Source organism: Tauraco erythrolophus, chromosome 3 (genome assembly GCF_009769465.1).
Source record: "Tauraco erythrolophus isolate bTauEry1 chromosome 3, bTauEry1.pri, whole genome shotgun sequence".
Lineage (NCBI taxonomy): Eukaryota > Metazoa > Chordata > Aves > Musophagiformes > Musophagidae > Tauraco > Tauraco erythrolophus.
The window spans coordinates 91,148,116-91,169,453 of record NC_141467.1 but is presented as its reverse complement, the minus strand read 5'-3'; the positions used below and the strand labels follow the sequence as shown (position 1 = coordinate 91,169,453).

The following is a 21,338-nucleotide window of genomic DNA, read 5'->3' as shown; positions in this document are numbered from 1 at the left end:
AAAAATAGCCCTTTCCTATACAAGCATAAATCACCTTAAACATTCAGGAAAAACATCTTCAAACTTGAAATTGGTGGCTACCAATTTCTTCACCATCTTCACCACTTGAAATTGGTGGCTACCAATAATCATAGTATCATTCCACCACGTGGAGGTAGAGGGGAGTGGGTGGAAAGTAGGCTTGTAAATGTTTCGATAACTCTTTTTATCCAGAATCAGAACAGAAAAGCAGAATATACACACACAAAATAAAAAAGCTTACCACTTCAGACTAGCTAGATACATTTTGTAGACCGCATTCCTGTCTTTTGCTAAAAAAAAACAGTTGAACTATGATAGCACAGAAATTATCTGTCAGAATAGGATTAAAAATTACAAAATGTTTTAGGAGATAGAAACTTAGCTAAGGCAAAGAGAAAAAAATTCAGTGGGCTTACAAATTGTCAAACCTGTATAGTATGCATCTTTAAAAGCCAAATTTGCTTTAGAACTAAATATTGAAGGAGCTTACACAGAGACTAGGTTTAAAAATATTAAAATTTTTAAAATATTTTAAAATATTCTTGTATCTTTTATGAGCAATATACATATCTTCATTTTTCTGCTAAACCTAAATAAAAAGAAGTTTTTTACCTTCCCAGAGAGAGAAGAAATCTGCTCCAAAAGCAGCATAGATGTCTCCTTGATACTCTTTCTTGCCAGGCTCCTGAACAGAACAGTTTAAGGAACCTCATCTTCACAAAGAACTGCATGCAACTCTATTCTACAAATTATGTTACCATCGTATTTCAAATAGAGACTGCAAGTGTCTAATATCTGATACTCCAGTACCACCAAACCCATGAAACTCACCTTTCCAGGCCAAGTGGTACACTTGGAAATGTTGTATGATGAAATACACCACTGACATCTTTAATATAGGCAGGCATAAACAGACAATTACATTAACAAAATCGTGGCAGGCTTATACAGCCTAAGCTACCATTGCTACACCAAGACTAGTACCTGAAGTACATAAATTTAAAACCAATATGAATCATAGAATCATAGGATGGTTAGGGTTGGAAGGGACCTCAATGATCATCTAGTTCCAACTCCCCTGCCATGGGCAGGGACACCCTCCACTACACCAGGTTGCCCAAAGCCTCATCCAACCTGGCCTTGAACACTGCCAGGGATGGGGCAGCCACAACCACCCTCACAGTGAAAAATTTCTTCTTTATATCTAATCTAAATCTCCCCTCTTTCAGCTTAAATCCATTGCCCCTTGTTTTATCACTACATGACCTTGTAAAAAGTCCCTCTCCAGCTTTCCTGTAGGCCCCCTTTAGGTACTGGAAGGCTGCTAAAAGGTCTCCCCAGAGGCTTCTCTTCTCCAGGCTGAACAGCCCCAACTCTCTCAGCTTGTCGTCATAGGAGAGGTGCTCCAGCCTTCTGATCATGGCTGGAGCCCTTCGTGGCCCTCCTCCGGACCCGCTCCAGCAGCTCCATGTCCTTCCTGTGTTGGGGACTCCAGAGCTGAACACAGTATTCCAGGTGGGGTCTCACGAGAGCAGAGCAGAGTGGCAGAATCACCTCCCTCAAGATCTCTGCAGCATACACAACTCATGAGACAACTCCTCTGCTATACCTTGCACCTACACAACAACATGATTTTTGGAAAAATGTTTCTATATTGTGAAGCACACTATATACATTAATGAGTAAGGCTTAAGTTTTTTTAAACTTACACAGCAGCAAATAGTTCTTTCTTCTTTCCCCGCAAATAGGATATACATCAATAGACAAAGTATACATGCAATAATATAAAAAATAGCTGGTTATTGTTAGTGTAATATAAATTTTTACATTAAAAAATCCAGTTGTGAAGAATCACTACGGCTATTTTGGCTGGCTAGAATGGAAAGAGTCCTTGCTAATCCTCACATGTTGCTCACATGGGTAGATCCTGTTTTCTTTCTGCTATAGACCATTATCAGTAGTAGTTTAGATCCCTAAAAAAGGATACAGCTCAAATTCCAGATCCGATATAAAAAAGGAAGGTAGATCAGAGAGCACCACCATCTGCAAAAATTCTAGTGCAGGACCATAGTAATGAAAAACCTGAAAAGAGATCAAACCAAAAAATCTGTAACACTATACATGACGTTGTCTCAGCAGAACTTCCTCAAGTGTTTTGCTGGAGGCATTTGTCTTACAAGCGCATCTGAAAGAGGTATAAAGTAATATAAGCAGAAAAACATTTCACAATATCATATTAAACATAATTATACAAAAAAACAAGGAAGATATTTAAATCAGTTTAATAAGACTTACTTTCTAGAATGTCAACCATGTGCATCAAATGGGCTGTAACTCTCACCCAAATTCCAAGAAAAATAAGATCTACCAGGAACGGAGGAATGCAATCCAAAATGTACATATTTTAACAATGAAATTAATAATCTCTTAACTGATAGCAGTTTTCATGAACACTCATTTTTATTTCCATCAACAAATATGATTACGGAGTTCCCACCAAGTATCTACTTCCAGGGGAAGACACGAAATAGCAACAGCAGCAACAATTTAAAAGAAAAACAACAAATTTTTAAAATTAAGTAAAAAAGGTTAGATAAATACAGAATTCATAAATAAATTACATATTTTGAGTATTAAGACTGAATAAAGTCTCAACTTCCACTTGAAAAAAAGCTTTGGTATCACATTCCTAAGAAAAAAACAGATGAAATTTTAAGGACTTGTTTTGAGAACTCACATGAACAAAAGAAGTATTCCTCAGTCTTAGGCATCATTATTTTTATGTTTAATTTTCAATTCTGATAAGGGTTTCCCCAACTAGTAATTTTCTCAAGAAAGTAAAACAGATGAATTCTAGTGGCTCAAAGAAAGATCAAGGATAATACTTGCCTCTGGCAAAGCATCAGTATTCCTCGATTGTCGCTCTCCTTTAACAGCAAAGCAAGAACTTAAATGTGAAGTGCTGAATGTCTTTGCTGAAGTGCTCTTCATACAAAATTCTGGAAAGCTAACTTCTGATCCAAACTGAAAAAAAAAAAGGACAATAAATGTGTCAAAAGAGAGAGAAAAAATTATTTCTCTTCAGCCAGTTACATTTATTACTATTTTAAACAATTAGTATTATATTTTTTCCAGCAGCTTTGTAAAATCAGGTAAAAATATTATTCTCAGATAGCCAACTACTATATCCAAAACCTTAATATTGAAAACGCAAACAATGTCTTTCACAATCGCAAAGCTACCAGTCTTCGCAGAAACATTAGACATGCTTGCAATGACTTACGAAGTTAGATGACAATGATTTATGACAGATACAGAACAATCTAATATTGGACAATAAGTTCTAAGGCAAACATGTCAGAGGAGAGCATCTGGATTTCTGAAACGCAAATCTTGATGCCTTGATCTCATTTACCCTTTCATCATGCTAAAAAGCAAGTTGTTCCCTCACCCACCCAGATATGTTGCACCTCTTAGAATTATATTGTGAAAACCAAATTTGGCTTAAAGAGTAAAATGCACTGTACAATGCATGCTTTAAATGATGTACACAGATGCTTTAAAGAAAAAAAATCATAGCTGAAAAAAGTTATTTTACCTTTCTTTCCCATATCTGAATCTTTCCTCTCCAGAGTTCTTTTAAATCAATAATATTCTGGACATTATCTGAAGATACAACATCTGCTGATAGATAGTCTGCAATCTTTTGCCAGCTGCTGTGAAAACAAGGAAGAACTAATCTTACTGAATTTAGTATTACAAATTAACATGCAGTGCAATTTGACTGAATTTATCTATTACCTCTTAGCACTGAATAGTCTTGTGTATGTTAAGACAGACATATATAATTTTATATTCCACAAAGTAAATAAATATTATAGAATTGCTGGTTCAGGCTCTGTAGAAGAAGTTGTTCATATGCTCCATGAATGAGACAGCAAATAACTTTGTCAGACATCAAATAAAACCGGCAATGGCAAGCTGCAGGCATGCCATAGTAAGGTGGGGTGCTAGAAGCTGGAGCAAAGCCAGACCCCATCACTGGGGCTATCACTAGCCCATCTAGGTGGTTTGTAGTTAGCCTTGTAAGTAGAGACGTGACTGCAGCAAAAGTGTTACCCAAATTCAACAACAACAGAGAGAGAGAGAACAACCAGTATCCGTGGATCCTACTGACAGTCTGTCTTCTAAAAGACATCAGCACCATTAACAGAACAGGAAGAATAAGTGAAAACTTTCATCAGAAACTGTACGCTCAAATGGCCTCATTTTACACAAAAGGCAGCAGAAAAAATTATTCAGTCAAAAGATATCTGCATAGCAAGATAGCAATGAGCACTGAGATCAAGCGCTCATGGAAGTCACTGCACTAAGTTTATCTTCCTCTGTATGCCTTAGGAAGTACTATATGGTAGGTATACTGCTTATTCTATCCAAGGACTAAGCATTCAACTTTTTAAATAGCTTTATTAACACAGAATTAAGCTTAATCATATATTCTGTGAAGTAAACTGGAATGGTTTCGGGTTTTTTTTGGGGGGGGAGAGGAAGTGGAAGAGAACTTGCCAAGTTATCCAATATCCACACAATAATTTACTGCATGGGAAAAAAACCACAAACCACTGTGGTTTATATTGAGACATATCACGGCCTACTTATGTCAATTAGAGGAGGACAGTAAGGAAACTACTGGACTTCATTTCAAACTGAATTAATAGTTTCAGTGCTAAGACTCTTCAGAAGCATACAGAAGTAATTGAGATTTATATTCTATTTTCAAAAGGGACAAATCAGACGCTCTGTTTTTCCTCCCTTAGACGTAATACTACAGTTAACATAACATTTAAAGTCAATCCAGCAGAATTATGCATCCATTTTACAAAACCTGGAAAGTGACAATCAACACAAGTTATAATGCAGCATACTACATCTTCAGAACAGAGTACGCACACTGAAGCCACTAGTGATGCAAAGGAAAGAGGAAAATATTCTACCTTTTGCTCTCAATGAAACAGGAACTTCAGAGGACTTTCTTTTTTTGCCTGCTCCTCTTGTTAGGGCACGTATTTACAATAAATCAGCATGAGTAATTCCTCCTCTCAAACAATAATATGTTTACAGACCTAAAAGAAACGGCATACCCTTTAGAGTCACTGGCTGCAATAGTGACCTGTGCAGAGTGCCATTCTCTCAGGTGTTTCAGGGCACCGACAGCAGGCAAGCAGTCTTTTAACTTGGGTCCATCTCGTTCAACAGCCTGCAGTATGACATCGACCATTGCTCTGCCTATAAAAAACGTTATGTATGACTCAAAGTACCATGATTCAGTAAATGATTCAGTCATTCAAAGATAGAAAAGTACTGATTATCACTGACTGCACTGAAATGGGCTTAAAGATCAACTTCAAATAACTTCAGCAAGATTTAAAACACTTTTCATGCATCTTAGCTCATCTCTCACTGCTCCTCTGAGGTTACCACAAAATGAAGTATTTTGCCACTCGCTCAGTTACAGCGGTTCTATACCTTTCTCCTCTCTCACTCAGTGCTGTATTTGACAGATTAGAGATGTTTCCAGTACACCTACAGTATGTCATTTTCCTCCTTTTAACACCTCTAAACTGCTATTTCTCCTTTCCGCATCCAGTTCCTTTGCTATCCCAACTCTACTACTGCAACATTATGTAACACTAACATGCAAGGTGATACACATTTCCAGTTTATAAAAGCTGAATCCAATAGCTCTGATCTATGCTCCTTCACAGCTCCTTGGCTCCCACCCACAAGCAATCAGCTGGCAAATCAGATGTAAGCCTGATGTCAACACCTTCCTTTTTTTTTCTTCATAAAAACTTTCTATGTTGCATGTTGAGTTTTGTATTGCTTACTGTCTGTTATTACTTTAGTGCCATTTCAGATGGAAAAATTAATTCTATAAATAGCTACCTTTATCTCTACTGAAATACAGCCTTCCAAAGAAACAAGCAGCAAACTACGCCACAAACTGATCTGCGAGGCCAATAGTGCTCAAGTTCCTCAAACTACTTGCAAGAGCTGCATACAAGCTAATTCAACTAACAAACCAACATCCTCTTGAGTTTTCCCATTTGACTATCATTTTACCAGCTGAGTTTTTAGAGTAAAAACAAGATAAACTTAAAAAGGGATTGCTCTTTTAAGAGAGATTACCTGGGGCAGGTAGTTTATCAGCTAACTGATGCAGACTTTCTGCAGCTTCATCATAGATCCTGAAAATTAAGAGCAACATGATTGGAAACAAAAAAGTAATTTAGAAACAAAAAGTTACAACTAATGAATACTACCTCACATAAGTATCTTACATCTTTAAAATTCTGTAGAAATATATTTATCTGCCCTTTTACTGAGGCAGAAATAGGCTAAATGACTTCAAAACAATCTGCTGTAAAACTGAAAATAGGATGCAAGACAGTCAGCTTTCTCTTAGCGAGAAACTTATTTTTGTATCTATAACTGTCAGCTGTTAGGAAACTCTTCAGTTATTCTATAAAAATCATCTGTAGCTAAAAAAAATAAAGTTATGTTAAACAACATAGAATAACAATTATAATCAGTAGTAGTAGGGGATTGTTCACAGTTAAATTGCTTTGGTAATAACTTCTTAAGTTTTCTTGATTTCTTTTGGTTATTACTGTTAAATGTCAGATCACTATACTTTCAATAAAACTAATAATATGCATACTCAGTCATAGACAGTGACTCTCTACTGTTATTGTCTTCTTCCTCAAAATTCTGTATGGCTCCCACGCATTCATCAATACTTGTCTGGAGAGAGTCTTCATTTTTCTGTGTTTCAAAATGTATTTCCTCCCAGTCAGGACTGCAGAACTAACCAAGCAAAAAGAATTTTGAACATCACAGTGTTAACTTGCACTAGAGACAGGCAGAGAGTTGAGGAACTTATATTCCCTCTTACCTGGTAATAACCACATATAACATGACTCGCAAAATACCATTTCTTTACAACTGGAATACCAGCCACTGAACACGCTGAAAAGAGATAAAATAATTATTTAAAATAATCAACCCACTACAATATATTCTTCCTATTATAATAAGCATCTCTGTTGAAAAACTACACAAGTCATTTAACGTGCCACAATGATTTAAGTCTACTTTGCCTTGGCGTCATAATTAAGATCTAAACATATTAAGGCGTAGGTGAGTGTTTAGGTAACTGTCTAACTATAAATGATCTCCTCACTTGTCAAAAACAAAAAAGTTTTTGACCTCTTCTCCATTCTGACAGATATTGCTCTCCATTTGAACTAAATCACAACTTTAATAAACATGGTTTACGCAGTTCACAAAACGAGATGGTCTCTCAACATTTCCACGCAAAAAAAAGAGAAGTTGAAAACAGCTAAACGTTCCCATCTTCACGAATTTTAACAGCTTATAGTGGTTTCCCTATATGAATCACAATTAGATGACTGTTGTGACAAGATGAGCCTTAACAGCTCAACACTAGATATTCATACAAGTAAAAAACTAACAAAGCATTTTTTAACAAAAAAACACCACACACTCAACCCCTGAAAATACTAAAGCAATCTTCAGAAACCTATTTTAAGATGATGAAATGATTTCCTACATATTCATGGACTAGGGTTCTGAACTGCTACCCAACAGACAAATACTGTTTTCACTGAACAAATTAGAAGACATCATAGGAGTAATGAAAACATCAAACTGCCCACTGACATGAGAAACAAGTCCTTTTCTACTCTTACTTGCTGTTAAGCCGGATTGAAAGGTCAGCCTTTCAAAACTCTTACCTAAACCTATTTAATCATCTCCTAACACCTCAGCATCTGAAACGACATCAGTTCTCTGCAGAAATCACAGAAGCAGGAGCAGTCCCACCTGCAGGTTTAGGCACACTGCAGAAGTTGGGTTTCCTTAACCTTCTGATTTGTTTCTCCCAGATCATAAAACTCACCTCAGTCAATTCCTTGATAACATTTGCCTTACCTTAGCGTACATCGCTATATTTACCTGGGAATACGCTCACATCAGCATTTATAGATGAGTTACAGCTTTCCTTCAGGAACTGATAAACGTTTGCAGCGGTCCCAGCTGAAAAAAAAACCAAACCTCTTAAAACTACTAAATTACAGAAGTTAAGCCTTGCTTTCTTGAAAATACAGTATAAAGTTCGGTTTAATATTAGAAGAGCAGTTTTAAAAAAAAAACAAAACCTGCCGACTACAGATCTGGAGCAGTTCCAAGCAACAAATTTTGTAAAATTCTCGTTCAAGTCGCGCACCTCAGGAACACTCTTACCGAGCTGCGTAGCACTGCCGCCGTAAAACACAAAACCTCCTGAGTTTCTGAAGGTTTAAGTCATTAACGACTGAAAAAAAGGGGAGTTTAATGAGGTAGGGATCGAGGGAAGCCCGCACGGGCGCGGATCCCGGACCAGCGGCCGCAGAGCAGAGCCCGCGTTAGGCCGGGATGGGCCCCGCGGCGGGCGGCTCCTCACACGGCACGGCACGGCACGGCGCGGCGCGGCGCGGCCTCCAGCCCCCCGAGCCCCGCACCTGCTCCGGGGCCGCCGGCCGCAGCCCCCTCGGCCCTGCGCTCCCCCCAGCTCAGGAGCAGGACGTAGCGATCCATGGCCGGGCGGGCACAGGGACAGAGATGCCGCCGCCGCTCCGAACGGCCCGCGCTGCCGCCCTCGCACCGCCCCTCGGAGGGCAGCGCTTCCGCTTCCCGCCGGTGCGGCGGCCAAGAGGCTCCGCTCCGCTTCGCTTCCCTTTCCCTTCCCCTTCCCCTCAGCCGCGGCGGGAGGGCGGCCATGGCCAGTTACACCAAGGCGGCCCAGGTGAGCGCCATCGTCTCCACCTCGGGCCAGGCTGTGCCGGGGCGGCCGCTGCCCCCGCGGGACCCTGGCGGCCGCCATGGCGCGGAGAGCGGCCGTGAGGGAGCGGGCGGGCGCCGGGACGAAGGGGCAGCGGGTCCCCCGGGGAGGGCCGGGGCGCTGGACGGTGTCGGTGTCCCCTCGTCGCAGAGCGCCCGTGGCGCGGCCCTGCGCGCCGGTGTTGGCCCCGGGGGGCGCGCTGGCAGGAGCCGGAGGCGGCCGGTGGGTGCTGTGAGGGACGCGGTTTCCCGCGGCAGGCGGCTCGGGCCGTTCGTGTCCGCAAAACGACGTCTGGGGAGCTGTGCCCTTCGCTGAGAGGGAAGACGGTCCGGGGCGTTAAATGTCCGAGTTTTACCGTTCAGTTAGCAATCATGGAAGCGTGCAGCGAGAGATCTTCATTTTTGAGACAAAACCCTCGGAGCTGTAACCCTTGGGTGTCGTTACCGCCACTTAGGCTGGGAACACGCTCAGCAGCGGGTGTATCGCGGTGTCGGGGCGCGTTCTCCATCCGTTTAGAGGGTGCTTGGAGAGAGTGTTGTTGAATAGTGACGTTTCTTTTAGTATTTTGGAGCGTAAGAAAAGCTGTTGATCTAATTCAGATAAGCTAGATGCGTGTATGGTAGTGTGTTATTTTACTGTTTCAAGTACTGTCTCTTTTTTTCTTCAGCAATGGGCTACTTTTGCCAGAGCCTGGTATCTCCTCGATGCGAAGTTGCAGCCACCGGGGAAAATAGCAGCTGCGACTGTGATCAGACTTGAAGGCAGACACAAACCTATTTATCATGCACTAAGTGAGTATTGCAGTAGATAAAAGCAAATTTGCTTTCCTTCGCTCGTATTTTTCTTCTGATTTCAGTTTTAAAATCAAGCCTGATATAGCCTTATATAGTTTATGTTTTTCAATTGCTTTTAAATTACAAATGTCTTCATTTTACTTTTTTGTGAAAGACATTTTTGTCTTTTTCCTCCATACCTCTCTACAACCTTACATTGTTGTCTTTACCAATCCATATAAAGCTTTTTATTAATTGATAATTATTTTTAGTAGCTGAATTATGGTGGGTTGTGCTTTCATTTTTTTAAAACCTTGAAATGTGGTGATTTTGCATTGATGTTAAACGTAAAGATTGAATTCAGAGTGCACGAAGTGAAACACTGATGTGATTCTTAATTAGATTTTCTGACTGCTGCCTTTCACACCTGAATGCTACCTGCACAATACCACAGAATCTTGGAGTGGTTCTTCATTCTGAATAAGGTGCAGAGAAATCCTGTCTTCATGAGGCAGCAGGCGCAAACTGAAACACGGGAGGTTTCCTCTGAACATCAGGAAACACTTTTTTACTGTGAAGGTAACTGGAAGTGGTTTCCCAAGAGGTTGTGGAGTCTCCATCCTTGGAGATGTCCAAAAGCTGGTCCTTCTTGAGCAGGGGGCTTGGACAACATGACCTCCGGAGGTTCCTTTCAACCTCAGACATTCTATGATGATGAGCCCGGAGCCTATCTGATTCTTAAACAGGAGACGTAATCCTTGTTGAAAGATATCTTCTTGTTTAAATCAGAAAATCATTGAGCTTTTCTGCAAATTAGAAGGTTCGGCAATAAAGGTGCACCTGTGATCTTGTTCATTATTTATAATACCATAGTGCCTGTCTCACAGTGATAAGAATTTTGTAGATAATAAAAAGAAAATCCCTCATATTGATCGCACAATCTTTCCTATGATATTCATGCAAATTTTTCAAGAGATATTACTGAAACACAAAGGAAGTGTTAAACTTTGCTCATACATGGAGAGTGTATATACTAAAATTATACTTGATCTATTTTTCATAATAGAAGGTAGTACTTGTAGAGTTCTTAAGATGTTATAAATACCGGAGTTCTGCTGTTGCAAATGATGTCTTCTCCACAAGATGTCACTGGAGACTAAGGCTGTGTGAAGAATGAAGCCAAACTGAGAGGAAATGTTTTTGGTTGTCCTCTGGGAAAGATCTTTGATACTTTTATGTCCATGAAGTTATAAAGTCCTGGAAAGTCATTTCAAAGATAACTTTATTTGTTCTAAACCATTCTATAAATCAGTACCAAATGCATTACACTTGAGACTGACATTGATAGGTTACTACTACTAAGAGACATTTGATACTCTCTTTAGAGAGCAAAGTATGCATGAATTTGTGGTTGATGTATTTAACACTTCTTTTATTTTCTTTTTTTTTTCCCTGAACTAACAAGCAATATTTTAGTATCTGTGAGATAACAGTTCCTTAGACAGAATAACATTGTGGGGCTTTTTGTTTTGTTTTGTTTTGTTTTTAATATCCAGATACCCTTCCATAAATTCATTCTTTATTTATTATGTTGAAAAGTATCTGGTGCTGAATTTAGGCTGGGGTTAGGGAAGGAAAGAAATCTGGTTTCATGTATATTTATTTTCTGATTTAGGGATAATCTTTCATTATTCTCCAGAGTCTCATATTTTTAGATGCTGTCAGACCATATGCCTTAAATAAGGGGGTATGATTTTGTTCAGGAGGTTTGAATCTGGATTTTTAGGTTTCTTCTGCACCTTCCCTTCCCTCTACCTTCATCCGTCCCCTTGCATCCTGTCTTTGTGAGCAGCTTCACAATACAGAACCGAAAATAGCAGCCCAGATTTTTAAAAGAACAGGTGATCCGATTCTTTATGTCGGATTATAAGCAGGTGTAGGTGAACCACTTCTGTTGCTTAGATAGGATTTGCTGCTGTTCTCTGCATCCTCAAAGGAGAAGACTAGGCTAGATGGAAGTGTCCTACAAACCCGATCTGTGTCACTCTGTATTGCAATGTTAGTTTATAATAGCTAGAAGAAGCAGCAAAGACTTGTCTTCTAATGAAAGATTTGGCAAGTAGTTTGTCAGTTTTGTGAGCTAACGGTTGACAATATGTCCCTGGAAGTGTTCAAGGCCAGATTGGATGAGGCTTTGAGCAACCTGATCTAGTAGAAGGTGTCCCTGACCATGGCAGAAGGGTTGGAACTAGATGATCAACCCAAACCATTCTATAATTCTATACCTTTAATTACCATTTAGTCCCTAATTAAAATGTAGGAGGAAAAATGCATGTACCTGAACCATATGTTTTTACTGTGTGATAGGAATTACTGAAGTTACAAACATGCAGAGATATAAAATGGATTTACTGTAGGAGCTCAGTTTTATCTGAAGAAGTGCAATGCATATGCTGTAGGTAAGAAATGGCATATACCATAGCGTAATAGAGTATACTGGCCTTATTTTTGTGTATTTCTTGAGGAAAACAAACTTACATACTTTACAAAAGAATAATTCGATACTATAGCGTGAAAATTGTAGACAAACCTGAGGGACCTGGACAAGCTTAGGTGGGCCCATGTGAACCTCATGAGGTTCAGCAAGGCCAAATGCAAGGTCCTGGACCTGGGTTAGGCAACCCCTGGTATCAATACAGGCTGGGTGATTGAAAGAATTGTAAGCAGCTGTGGGGAGAAGGACTTGGGGATACTGGTGAATGGAAAGCTGGACATGAACTGGCAATGTGCGCCTGCAGCCCAGAAAGCCAGCCGTATCCTGGGCTGCATCACAGGACTCGTGCGTGTGGCCAGCAGGTCGAGGGATTCTGCCCCTCTGCTCTGGTGAGACCCCACCTGCAGTACTGCATTCAGCTCCGGAGTCCTCAGTGTGGGAAAGATGTGGAGCTGTTGGAGCAGGTCTAGAGGAGGGCCACGAAGATGATCTGAGGGCTGGAGCACCTCTGCTATGGAGACAGGCTGAGAGTTGGGGTTGTACAGCCTGGAGAAGAGAATATTCTGAGGAGACCTTATTGCAGCCTTTCAGTACTTAAATGGGGCCTGTAAGAAAGACAGAGACAAACTTTTCAGCGGGGCCTGTTGCGATAGGACAAGGGGTAATGGTTTTAAACTGAAAGAGGGTAGGTTTAGCTTGGATATAAATTCAGTCTACTTTAAAAAGAACGTAGAGCGTTAAGTATCCTGGATAGTTTTTCTCCCATCTCTTTACTGTTCGTAATTGATCTATTGATGTATGGATTTGTTAAGTCAGTGTTTATTCAACTGGAGAACTGTTGGCAAAATTTCCCTAGATGAACTTACTCTGTCATCTTCCCAACTGAAAAAATAAAAAATAAAAAAAGGTGCAAAACCCAGTGTCAGTTCCCTGATATTTATTTACACAAACAATGTTTCTAGAACCCATCTGTCTGCAGTGAAGGGCTGCATCAGTGAAGATGTTTAAATTGTGTTTGCACTTCAGCTGCGGTTGAAGGTAGAGCTTTAAAAGAACAGAAGATTAAAAAATGGTAGAAGACTTAAATAGGGTGTGAAACTTGCTTTCGTTAATTATATACTCCTATTAAAAAACACATGCTCAATTTAAGTCCTTTTTAGTGTAGCTGCTTTGTTACCTGCTCAAACATGTTTTAATGAAATGAACCTCTTCAAGCACTTATGTTGTTGTAATATGGTAATGAATATGAGAGTGAACTTTAGACAAATCGTTTTCCAATTGATTGAATAGGTGGTTGGTTATAGCTTATACAGCTCATCAAGATCATTACTTCTGAAATTAAAAGCTACATCTTTTTTCACACTTTCGTCATATTTTTTGAGATAGTATGGGTTTTACTAACACTTTGTTAATAAAGAAGATGTACTAAAGTAATTTTCTGGCAAGATATTGGTGATTATACACTTTGCACTTAAAAAAACTTTCGTTGTAAAAGTTGCTGATACAGCACTAAACATATCTGTATGCGCTGTAACATTAACTTCTGCTTGATTGATAAAATTGTGGTTTTTTCCCCAATAGAGCTGTATTAGTTTTTTAGTGGGGCTTTTCTCCCCACCCTTCGTCACCTCCTGCCGTTGTTTTGTTTCTTTAATATATTTAGCCCTAGGCTGCAATTATTTAAAAGAATTATTTTACTTATCCAAAATATTCAGTCGTTCAGTAAACATTGGGTCTTTTTTAATGAGAAAACTAAAATCAGACAGATACTCAGGATTGTTGTTTAGAACTAACCTTTTTTTATTCTGGCTTTTTTGAAATGTGAGTGTTTATACAGCATAATGTGTCGAATGAAATAATACGCTTGCCTGTAAGACAGATGTCCAGATCTTAGCTGAATACTTGCAATGGTTTAGTTATCTAATCTGAAGGTATTTTACCTGCTCACCTGTCTTCTAACCTGACAATACTAATAAGTAATTAAGGTTGGTATTTAAGTGCAGAATTGGGTGACATGAATCAAAAAGCTCAGATCTTTGTATTTGAGCTTTATGAAGTGTGTGTATATGTGCTTTTGTGTATGTATTGTGCACTTTACAGTTGTTATTTTGTTTGATTACTCCTATGGTTCTCTTAGTATTTTCCACTAATTTCTACCTTGCAGGTGATTGTGGAGACCATGTTGTCATAATAAATACAAGACACATTGCCTTCTCTGGTAACAAATGGGAACAGAAGGTATATTCTTCACATACTGGGTAAGCTTTCTTATAAATACTCAAATGAGCTAGTGGTAAATTTGATGCCGTATTTTCTTAATAGTTGCAGTCTTTTTTAGCATATTTGTTCCAAGGGAATTCCTACCTACATGTTCTGGTTTGAGTTTGCATGTGTTGCGATGTTTAAAATGATGCAAACCTTTTTCTTCCTATTTTTTTCCCTTTTCTTTCTTTTTTTTTTTCCCCAGTGTATGTTGTCAGGGAAATAATCTAACTAGAAGTAGAGCAGTTGAGTAAGTTAAGATTTGGTGAGCTGGGTTGTTCCGTGTGAATCCGTGAATACTGTTGTATTTTCTAATCAGTAGAAGGCGTTCCTATTGACACTGCGCATTTAAGATATTTACAGTTGCCAACTTCAATTACTTTATCCTGCCAGTACCTATTTATTTAAGAGTAAATATCAGATTTGATATATTATTGAATCAGAGGATTAAAAAAAAAAAAAAGAAATGGAAAAATAGTAAGAAATGAGATACTCTGAAGATTTACTGATGTATACAACAGTGCATAATACATTAATCTGGCAGACATAACTTGTTTACAGATGAAGTGCAATGATCAATTACAAACCGTATGGCAATGATCAGTTCAGTCAAATAAGAACAGTTGCTCCTATTTTATACAGTGACAACACTAGATAATAATCTCTAAATGTTGAAATGTATCCAGTTGGAAGATCAATAAATCACATTGAGGCAGCTAATTTCTAATTTTGCTAGTACTGGTGTTTCAATCCTGGAATTCCTTTGCTGAATTACTGAGAAGTTCTTGTTCAGAGTTGTTGAAAATTAACACTTTTTTTTTTTTCCTTCTCCACTTCTATGACTTCTTAAAAATTTTCACTAAAAACTTCTAAGTTAAAGCACTTGCATAAGTAGCTAAGTTGGTTTTGAGTAAGTGAAAAGAATTGTACAATTAAAACAAATATTTAAATCTGTGCAGCTCCCCAAGTGGGCGTGTTTTAATGATGTTGGGTTTATTTTCATTTCACTTAGGCTGATACCTAGTGCTGTAATGAAATCAAAATGAAACCTAGCTTTACCTGACATCTGTGTGATTTCCTGGAGCGCTGTATTCATTCCTGCACTGATGTGTTCATTTAAAGTTTATGCTTAAACGTGAATTAGCACGACTTCACCGTGTCACATAGACTTTAGAAAGATGGATGCATTGCAGTACGCTTTTCTTTACAGGAAGTCACGTTTTGTTACTATAGATATACCAAATCATGATAAGGTTTAGCTAAAACAGTAAGAAAACAATAAATACTGTTCAAAGTGGTTGTCTTGTATGTCAGCCAAGACTGGTTGTGAGTCTGGATCATCTTGAAATCTTTCCAAGTTTTCCGTATCTTAATCCCATTGTATTCTGTAGCTGTGATGGTGTATTTAATAAACAGCTTTAAAAACACATCCATCTGCCTGTGAAGCACAAACTTTTTAATTCTCAAGTGAATAAACAAGAAAGTACAAACGGCATTGAACTTGGATACTTGACAGGATAGAATCTTTCTGATACAGTATAGTTGTTGGCCGCATGAGAATAACTTCGCTTTTTGAACGGCTTATAATACTGTTATGCTCTTGTTCAAGATGTAGTGATATAAGTGTTAACATTGTGCTGGAGCATACAGCGTTTTTTCTGTTTTTCTAGCTATCCTGGTGGTTTCAAACAAGTGACAGCAACTCAGCTCCATTTGAAGGATCCAACTGCTGTAAGTGTTTCCCATTTTTTCCCTTTCATTTGTAAAGCTGATTTTTTTGTTTTGTTTTGTTTTCATTTAACTAGTTCCCCTAACAAAAGAGATCAGTTACCTGCATGCTTAAAGCTAAATTACAGACATTCTGCTAAGGGCTCTTAGGAGCTTGGCTTGTGACTTTTGTGCTTTTGTGAACGGCATGTTTTGAGGGTTAGTTGCAGGTTGTGCGTTTTTCTGTTTCTTCCATACTGTCCAAATGAGCAAATCGAGTTCATTTGCTTCGCTCATTTTTTGTTGATTCATTTGCTTTTAGTTTCAGAGGTCTGACCTTTCTCATAAGCGAACTGCCTCGAGTCAGACTTAGCTGAGTTGTACGGCATCTCAATGACCCTGCTTTCTTGAGAGCCAGCAGGAATAACACTAATCTTAAAAATGCTAGAAAGTACACCTGCCTCTTTCTCCCGCTAAAATTCAACTGTAGGTTTTGTTAAAGGATTTTGTTGGGGTTTTTTTAAATCTTTCTGCAATGCTGTGTGTTCATGGTCTGTGAAAGAACTGGAAATGGTGATTACGTTGAACTCAAGTCTCTTTACTGAATGTCTGTACTTACTATCAATTCTGCCGAACATCAGTGTGGATGTGTTTGTTACTGCTTAAAAAAATATTTTCTGTCTAGAAATTTTCAAAACAACTTAATGCTTTTGAGAACAGGCTCTAAGATAGTTGTAATTCCTTTAGGAATTATTGATAGTTCCATGTCTAAAATGGATTCTTTTTTCCTCTGAGCTTCAGGCACACTGTGCACTGGGAGGCAGCATAACGCAACTTGTTTGCTAGGGCCTGAGAGCTGGGTGTTCTATAAATTACCTTCTGGCATTCGTTCTGAAATACCTCGTTTCTTGCCAGACTCATGGATGGATTTCTGTGCAAGTAGAGGAGGATTAAATGCATTGCCAATAACTGAAGCATGTTGGACAGAGGCTCAGCAAATGGTGATGTGGCTCAAGGCTTGGTCTGATTTAGGGAGAGAAACTTCTTTTTTAAACAGAATTGTGGAGAGCCCTCAGCAATTAACTCTTTCATTCTGTTGAAGATTAAGCATTTGGATGTCCCTCTCCTAAAGATGTCTCCTATATATTTTTGTCATAATTAGTAGTAGTGGATGGTAGTTTGGCATGATATATTCTGTGTGCATAGCTGTTACAGGTTTTGACTTGCAAGTGATTTTTATGGCTAGAAACATTTATTTACTAGTTGAATTGTTTTGGTGTGAAATGCATTGGGATATGGCAAAGATGGAAATTATGATGGTGTTTTTTTAAGATGTTTTATTTTTAAAACTAGCTATTAAAACCTGAAAAAAAGACTTCTGTAAAGAGAACAATGTCTAGCCTAAGTAGCATTTGGATCTTCAAAATAAATGACGCATAGTTATTGTGGAAACTTGTATAGATCGCTTTATTTCACTTCTCTGATTTAAAAAGAGACTTTTTTCTTTTAATCGTGTTAATTTCAATTCCTGTGAAGCCAGTGGAATTGGGTAGGTTGAAGGTTGTGGAATCAAAGTCTTCATTCTCTAAAACATTGTTTTCATCCTGGGGGCTATTGCCTTTTCTCTGCCCTTGGTCCTGTTGTCTGCTACTAACTCATCCTGGTAGCCTTCATTGAATGAGTCAACATTGTGTTTGGAAATAGTGCTATTACAGAAATTAAGGCATTAAATTAATGGAAGAGACTACTTCCAAGGAAAAGGATGTTGACATAACACCTTGTAAACTTGCCTGGTGTTACATAGAGATTTTGCAATGGATGTGGCTATTTTTGGTTTATGTAAGAAATAGATTAAAGCTTGTAAGATTCTCTGTGTATGCATATAGTAGGACTCCAGTACTGCTTAGGGCTGTCTTTACTTATGTATGTCCACATACAAACATACAAATCCTCAAGATAAATATTTTTCCATCACAATTTTGTTTAAATGTAGTTTCTAGTACGCAGAGAGACTGGTTTTAGGAAAAACTGGTACACAGCTAATAGCTAATGAAAAAGGTTATAATGAGTAATTTGATGCAAAATGGTATAGTTTTTGTTTTAATGGGGGGCTGAAAGTCATAAGTATAGTTGTCAGAATTTAAACATGTTTACTGCAGTGTGTTTAGATACTCATCCTTGATCATGAGGTACTGATCATGAGGTACCTTGATCATGAGGTTCCTTCATGAGGTACCAAGACAGGGATGGATGATGATCTGATATTCTCACTTACGGAGGCTGACATCATTGTATCTATCTTACTAACTTTGTACCTTTATATTCCTCGCAGGTAGTACTTAGTACTTCAAAGGATTTGTGTTGCATATTGAATGTGCACATGCATTTTTTCATAGGATCATCAGATGACTCAGGTTAGAGAGAACCTCGGCAGATTTCTAGTCCAACCTCCTACTCAAAGCAGTGTCAGCTAGTAGATCAGATGAGGCTGCTGGGAGCTTATCCAGACTAGTCTTGAAAGCCTCCCATGGCAGCCATTGCCAATCCTTGACTTTTCTTCATTCTTGAAGAGAATAAATAAACTCTTGTGCCTATTAGAACTCTTTAATCTCAGATGTATAATTTTGTGCCTGAGATTGACAAAATATTACTTTTTTTTCCCACTTCTAAGGATCTTTTGCGTTAATATGGGGCAGTGAATACAAAAAGAGGTATGCATAGTTGATGTTTTGTATAGAACTTAAAGTTCCATATTCATCGTGCCAAGTTTTTCAACACTTCGGAAAAATTTGATTTTATGGAAGGGTAAAAATTACTGTGTGTTGCCAAAAAGATATCAAAAGTAAATAAGTCTAGCACATTTTTACCTTTAGCACCTTTGGGAGTTCCTTTGGGAAGCATGGGGAGGGGAGTGTCTGTGAATCTGTTTAAAATTTCTGGTGTTTTCAGCTGTCTGCTCTTCTGGAGAATAGTGGAGAACAGCTCTCGTCTGTTGGACTTGGCCGGGCTACTTTAGGAGGTGCTTATTGAAGAAAAAAATAACTTCTTCACGTTTCAGCCTTTTCTTTCTCTGTCTTGGATTTAGTGTAAATTCTTAGACCACCCATAGGAGAGAGTATTAAAGATGTTCTTTAGGTACAGCACAAGAGCTTGTTGCGGTAGTTCAAAACAGCCTCTGTTCTTCAAGCTAATATAATATTAATTATTAAAATATTAAAAAGGATACTAATATTCTCTATGGTATTACTACTCCCGTATTAGTGGACAACATTAATTTCCATTGTAGATTGCTAAGAAAAATCTGTTTGAAAGGTTTGGTGTGTTTTCTTTGCCAAGAGTCTTTCGAAAATAAAGGAAACAGGTAAACCTTTTTATTTGAGATGCAGGTGTTTGGAATGCATGGAAGTTTGGGGGTTTCTTGTTTGTTTTGAATAAAATTTGCGGAAGTTTTGTTTAGCTGGGAAAATGCTGACAGGCATGAGACCAACATTTTCAAAATTAGGCTTCAAAGTACTTGATACAGGAAGACTAAAAGACGTACTTCTAAATCTCACAGTTTTGAGAGAGAGCAAAGATTACTTGGAAAGAACTTCTGGAAAAATCTTACGGCTTTTGATTAAAATGCCTGCAAATATGTTGGCAGATCTAATCTGTAGAACCAGGCAGTAATCCTGTCAGGACAAAGTTTTCAATCAGTTTTTATTTCATGTCTAATTTTAAAAGTAAGCAGAACTTTTTTGTTTTGTTTTGTTTTGTTTGGCTGCAACAGAAACTCCCCCCCCCCCCAAAAAAAAAAGAAAAAGAAGAAATCCCGTTAGGCTAATACCAAATGCTCAGTGAGAGGATTGACCTTTGCAGTGTTCAGAGGCTGTATTGCCTCTGACAAAGAAATAATGGGCAATAATTGTTCAGAATGAATGTCACCTGCTAGGGAAGATTATTAAGCCAGGCAGGGAAGCTCTGTGGGAATCTGCTGTGAGGAAGCCTCCGGCGGTGTCAGGGTTCTGATTTGTTCAGCTGCTGGCACTGATGTGAAGGGACTGAAAATGTTCTAATTCTCCTTTTGAATGCTCTTTAGTAACTGCTTGCATGTATAGACTTGTCGTTACATCTGTATAATAATGATCTTTTGAAGAAAAGCTCAAGACAGAAAGCAGGGTTAAATCTTGCTGCTGGTAGTCGAAAGCCTATTTTCTTTGCGTGAGTAAATTGAATAATATGTACATACTGAAAGTCAGCTACTGAAACACTAGTTATAATAGCATTTTCTTTTATTACTATAGAGTAATGTTTTTTTAATTAAGTAGAGCAAATATTCGAAGTCTGGATTAGTAGGCACACAGAAGTTAGTATGGCATGGGAGGAGAATATTGTTATGAAACCTGTTACCTTAAAACCTCTAAGTGCTCTAAATAAGTCTTAGAGCAGGCTTAATCTTTTGCTTCGTAGTGGACAAAAATAATTACTTTGCTTTAAAAAAAAAAAATCTTAGTCCATTTCTTATTTGAATTTGCAAGGCAAATTAATATAGTAATTTAAAGAACACATTAAACTTCTAAGTTTTTAAGTGCTGAAAAGTAGTGGAAAGCAAGATGGCATGCAATGGAGGTTTAATTTGTCTGTGACCAAAAGATTCTTATGGCAGTATTAAGTACATTTACTGTTGCTGTGCTGCTCATCGGAGGTAGTAAGGTGAAGTTCTTTGTACACTTTTGTAACATATGTGGTGAAAAGAACAGCAGCGTATACAGAACAGAAAACCAGGCACTGGTAGACGGAAGACGGAGCATCAAACTGTACCCCCAGGTAACTGGCGTATCTCTTGAAATTATTCTAGTTTTTTTGGGGGGATATGCCCTGTAATTAATCCGTTTGTTTTCTCTGGAGCGCTGTGTCCTTTGCATGTTCTAGAGTTGCTTCCTGGTGATTATTTGGCTTAATTCAGCTGTTAGGGTAGACTTTCTTCTGGAACTTTGGCCAATTATTTTGTGCTTCTCAGGACCAGGAGTGGTATTGCTCTGTTGATTTCCTTCTTTAAAGTATGTTTTATCTGGCAAAGAGTCTTTCTCAGAACTTGCTCTCCATCAAGCGTAGTCGGCAACTTGCACATGAGCCAAAGCCTATCATAAAAAATTGAAATGTTCAAGCCTCACACAGTGTTTCAAATAAATACATTTTT

At 38.4% G+C, this 21,338-nt stretch overlaps 2 protein-coding genes across 4 annotated transcripts in view; one reads left to right on the top strand and one right to left on the bottom strand.

Annotated features, from left to right (window-relative positions):
- MTBP (MDM2 binding protein) overlaps window positions 1-8,679 on the bottom strand; it is a 29,817-nt gene extending 21,138 nt beyond the window's left edge. The window contains exons 1-10 of one of the 2 annotated variants that reach the window (XM_086609550.1): window positions 8,604-8,679; window positions 8,059-8,157; window positions 6,977-7,050; window positions 6,743-6,888; window positions 6,211-6,269; window positions 5,163-5,307; window positions 3,620-3,737; window positions 2,911-3,045; window positions 2,009-2,103; window positions 634-706 (exon numbers count right to left, since the gene is read on the bottom strand). In XM_086609550.1, coding sequence (XP_086465676.1) covers window positions 634-706; window positions 2,009-2,103; window positions 2,911-3,045; window positions 3,620-3,737; window positions 5,163-5,307; window positions 6,211-6,269; window positions 6,743-6,888; window positions 6,977-7,050; window positions 8,059-8,157; window positions 8,604-8,679 — 1,020 coding nt within the window. The remainder of the gene's footprint in view (window positions 1-633; window positions 707-2,008; window positions 2,104-2,910; window positions 3,046-3,619; window positions 3,738-5,162; window positions 5,308-6,210; window positions 6,270-6,742; window positions 6,889-6,976; window positions 7,051-8,058; window positions 8,158-8,603) is intronic. The other variant, XM_086609549.1, reaches the window with a different exon arrangement.
- Window positions 8,680-8,830: 151 nt separating this feature from the next.
- The window catches only part of MRPL13 (mitochondrial ribosomal protein L13), a 34,497-nt gene continuing 21,989 nt past the window's right edge, over window positions 8,831-21,338 (top strand). For both annotated transcript variants that reach the window (XM_086609548.1, XM_086609547.1), the window contains exons 1-4: window positions 8,831-8,887; window positions 9,591-9,714; window positions 14,355-14,448; window positions 16,123-16,183. In XM_086609548.1, the coding sequence (XP_086465674.1) occupies window positions 8,861-8,887; window positions 9,591-9,714; window positions 14,355-14,448; window positions 16,123-16,183 (306 nt within the window). In that variant the 5' untranslated portion in view covers window positions 8,831-8,860. The remainder of the gene's footprint in view (window positions 8,888-9,590; window positions 9,715-14,354; window positions 14,449-16,122; window positions 16,184-21,338) is intronic.